General features: G+C 41.1%; 1 protein-coding gene across 1 annotated transcript in view; it reads left to right on the top strand.

Annotated features, from left to right (window-relative positions):
- Window positions 1-3,474, top strand: part of Asah1 (N-acylsphingosine amidohydrolase 1) — a 33,075-nt gene that overhangs the window by 18,245 nt on the left and 11,356 nt on the right. Inside the window, exons 4-5 of the mRNA XM_021169553.2 lie at window positions 755-841; window positions 2,906-2,984. Coding sequence (XP_021025212.1) covers window positions 755-841; window positions 2,906-2,984 — 166 coding nt within the window. The remainder of the gene's footprint in view (window positions 1-754; window positions 842-2,905; window positions 2,985-3,474) is intronic.

The following is a 3,474-nucleotide window of genomic DNA, read 5'->3' as shown; positions in this document are numbered from 1 at the left end:
ACTCAGAAATCCGCCTGCCTCTGCCTCCCAAGTGCTGAGATTAAAGGCGTGCGCCACCACGCCCAGCTTATAAATCTGCTTTTTAAAAACTACTTTCTAAGTTGCATATGGAAGCCCAGACCATAATCCAAGCACTTGGGAGGACTGTGGCAGACCAAGTGTTAGGAGCTTAGGGGCCAGCCTGGTCTACATAATGAGTTTCAAGGTACCCTCGGCTGTAGTCTCAAAAATACTACTAGGGGAGATAGAAAGATGGGTTGTCATTTGAGAGCGCTTAAGGACACTCAGGATCATAGGATAGCTCTCAGTCACCTGTAATTCTAGTTTAGTGGAGTTGTTTGGCTTTGTTTGACATGAGGCATGAACATGGTATATATACATACTACTCATACATATAAAATAAAAATAATCTTCTTTAAAATTACTACTGAAAGTTAAAGGTATATATTTGATTCTCTTCCACTATGTATAGTAATTGATAGAGGAAAATGTCATTTCCCTGTAGCTTTTTGTAATTTGGGGGCATAGAATTGGTCTCTCCTTCCCTTTGTACGATCTTCCTTCATCTGAATGATTGAGAAGCAATGCTACTTTAAAGAGAAAATTGTGTTCATAAATTCATTGAAAATTCTTTCAAACTGTGCTATTTTGTTACATATTTTGAGTAAGTCAGATCTACATTGTTTTTATGACAGCAATATGAATCTTAAATCGCAGTACTTTATGTATTTTTAGTGTTTTATTTATTTTTCAGTTGAGGATTTTAGTGAATTCTGTAACGAGTTTAGTGAATACATTTGTGCCAAGTGGAAAACTAATGAAGATGGTGGATCAAAAGCTGGTAAGAAATAATTTCTTCAATTAATTTTAAGGATACATATATAAGCACATGGACATAGAGTTTTAAAATACGTGCTTAGGTGGAGAAACATTGAAGCAGCAACCACAGGCCCTATGTGGGTCTACCCCAGGTCCTCAGAGCAGTGGGAAAATACACAGATTTCATCAGGAGCATGAAATTTTTAGTTCATATTATAGTTTGGTGTACAGTCACACTACTGAAAACCGAGTTTCTTTTCCCTTGAGAGTATATATAGGTCAATGATGGAACACCATCATAAACTATGTTGGAAGCCCCAGATTTGATCCCAGCATGAAAAAGAAAAACTTAGACCTTAAATTAACTCAAGTTACAAGTAATTCAAGAAACTCATAGATTTCTCTAAATAAAGATAAAATGACGAGTTCAGGCTAACTGTGTATTCTGTGGAATCCATTGGTATCTGTGACCCTTGACACTCAATTATGCTGAGTGTTTCTTGTAGCTAGGCAATCACTAAGTCATTTCCTTCCCTGACCCTGAGTCCTACGGGAAGACTGCATTTCACAATACCTGTTAAATATAGGTGGTACCGATGAACATCAAGGGACTGGCCCCAAACCTCCCAAGGTGTCCTCATCATCTTTCAGATTCTGCTGCAAGGGCAGGTCATGGAGAGGCCGGAAGGCTCTGGAGCAGATTCAGGGAACTGATGACTTTAGGAATTAATATTCTTAGCTGCAAGGCTGACCTCTACCCACTGCTTTCTTCTTTGGTTGTAACCACCAAGACAATCATGAGACATTGCCATCTCCTCCAGGACAGAACTGGAAAACCCTTGTTGAAAGCCCTAGTCCTAGAGACTGGATGAGCAAAGCAGGAGCTCCTACCTATGACCCGCTGGGCCATGCTTATGTTCTCACCTCTCCCTCAAAGTTATCAAATGTGTTAAAGGGACAGATTCACCCAGAATAAATGTTGGTAGGAACTAAAAGGAAGTGAGTGAGTCCTCACATGCCCAGTACCTAAACCCTCCTCTACCCTGAATGTCAGTAGGGAGGCAGCAGGGCAGTTTGTAATGCCATGGTTTACAATCTGCGCTGCAGGTTTCGATGCCTTGAAATCACTGCATTCTAAGGATGCATCAGTCATGTACCTATGAAATGTTACTTTCCTGGTTCAAAAGGATAATATTTAGTAATAATATTTACTTCATATGGTGGCTGTGAGGACTATGGCATATCACTATGCTTAACCTTTGTCAATAAGCCATAGTTGTTAAATTGCCTGGAACATTTACCTCCCACTGATGTGAGTTCACAGGGAAACAAATAATATGCTTAGTGAGGTCACCTTATGCAGATGGTGAAAACAGGATATCGGAGCAGTGAGATAGCTCAGTGCCAAGCCAGATGACCCGAGGTCCATCACCAGAACCTTCAGAGTAGAAAGAGCAAAGCAGCACCTGCAAGATGTCCTCTGACTCCCATCCGCCTTATGACATGTGTATGCATATTCCCCATACACAAAATAAGTAAGCAAATAAAGTAACAAGAGAGACTTTTAACCACATCATCTTAGCCGGAGAATATAAATTGTGCTCTCAGTGTTTGTGCTTAGCTGAGGTGGAGAATCTGATACAGTGTCCATCACTGAATTTGCTCATGTGTTGTTTGCTCATTGAAGACAACTGTTCGACTTAGGAGCAGCCATTAACAATGACAGCCAGTGTTGTAAAATGGTAGAATACCATGTGTTTGTTGCTGGGTGTTGCCAGTTGCTAAAGAGTGAAGAAGTAAAACTTGGCTCATTGTGTTGATCGAGATAGTGGATCACCTAAAGTCACGCAGGTAGAATCACTCAGTCCCCTTCTGTCTGGGGACTGGGCCAAAGATCAGGAGGGCAACAAAAAAATCTAAGAATCACAGGCTTTATAGGAGTCCAACACCAAACATTATATAGACTCTTTTAGAAATACATGACATAATGATTTAAAAATAACTTATGCTAAAAGAGTTCTAATCAGAGAACCAGATTGCAAAGCATATGTTTAAGTTCAGTGTTCATTGGTTTCTTTCTTTTTAGCCTGGTATGATTGGCAGCCTTCCTGACCCTTTTGGAGAGGAAATGAGGGGAATCGCAGATGTTACTGGGATTCCTTTAGGTAAAGTACACCTTGCAATGCTTAAAACATTTAATAAAACCCTGTGACATAATTGCGTTGAGGTCGGATGCAAATGCACTACATATAATGAAATGCACAGACCCTAAATATAAGCAGCTCATTGAAGGTTTACACAGGTGTCCATGCTTGCACATTTCACTCATAGAAGGTGAAGGACATTCCAGTCCTCCAAAATGCTTCATCTGCCCCTTCATAGACACTGTGTCCTCCACAAGTAACCCTCTTCTGCCCTCACCATGCTAAGAACAAGACTGAGCATGGGCTGCAGGCCTCTCCTCACCATGGCGGGCCAGGTTCTTGACGAGATGGTTGCTCTTCAGACTTTGCTCACTAACAGTGGGGCTGTTGTTGATGTGTGTGTGTGCATGCATTCCTGTGCGTGTATTAACAGTGGGGCTGTTGTTGATGTGTGTGTGCATGCATTACTGTGCGTGTATTAACAGTGGGGCTGTTGTTGATGTGTGTGTGC

The sequence above is a fragment of the Mus caroli genome, chromosome 8, assembly GCF_900094665.2.
Source record: "Mus caroli chromosome 8, CAROLI_EIJ_v1.1, whole genome shotgun sequence".
NCBI classification, from domain to species: domain Eukaryota; kingdom Metazoa; phylum Chordata; class Mammalia; order Rodentia; family Muridae; genus Mus; species Mus caroli.
Note: the sequence above shows the minus strand (reverse complement) of the source record. Positions and strands in the feature narration are given on the sequence as shown.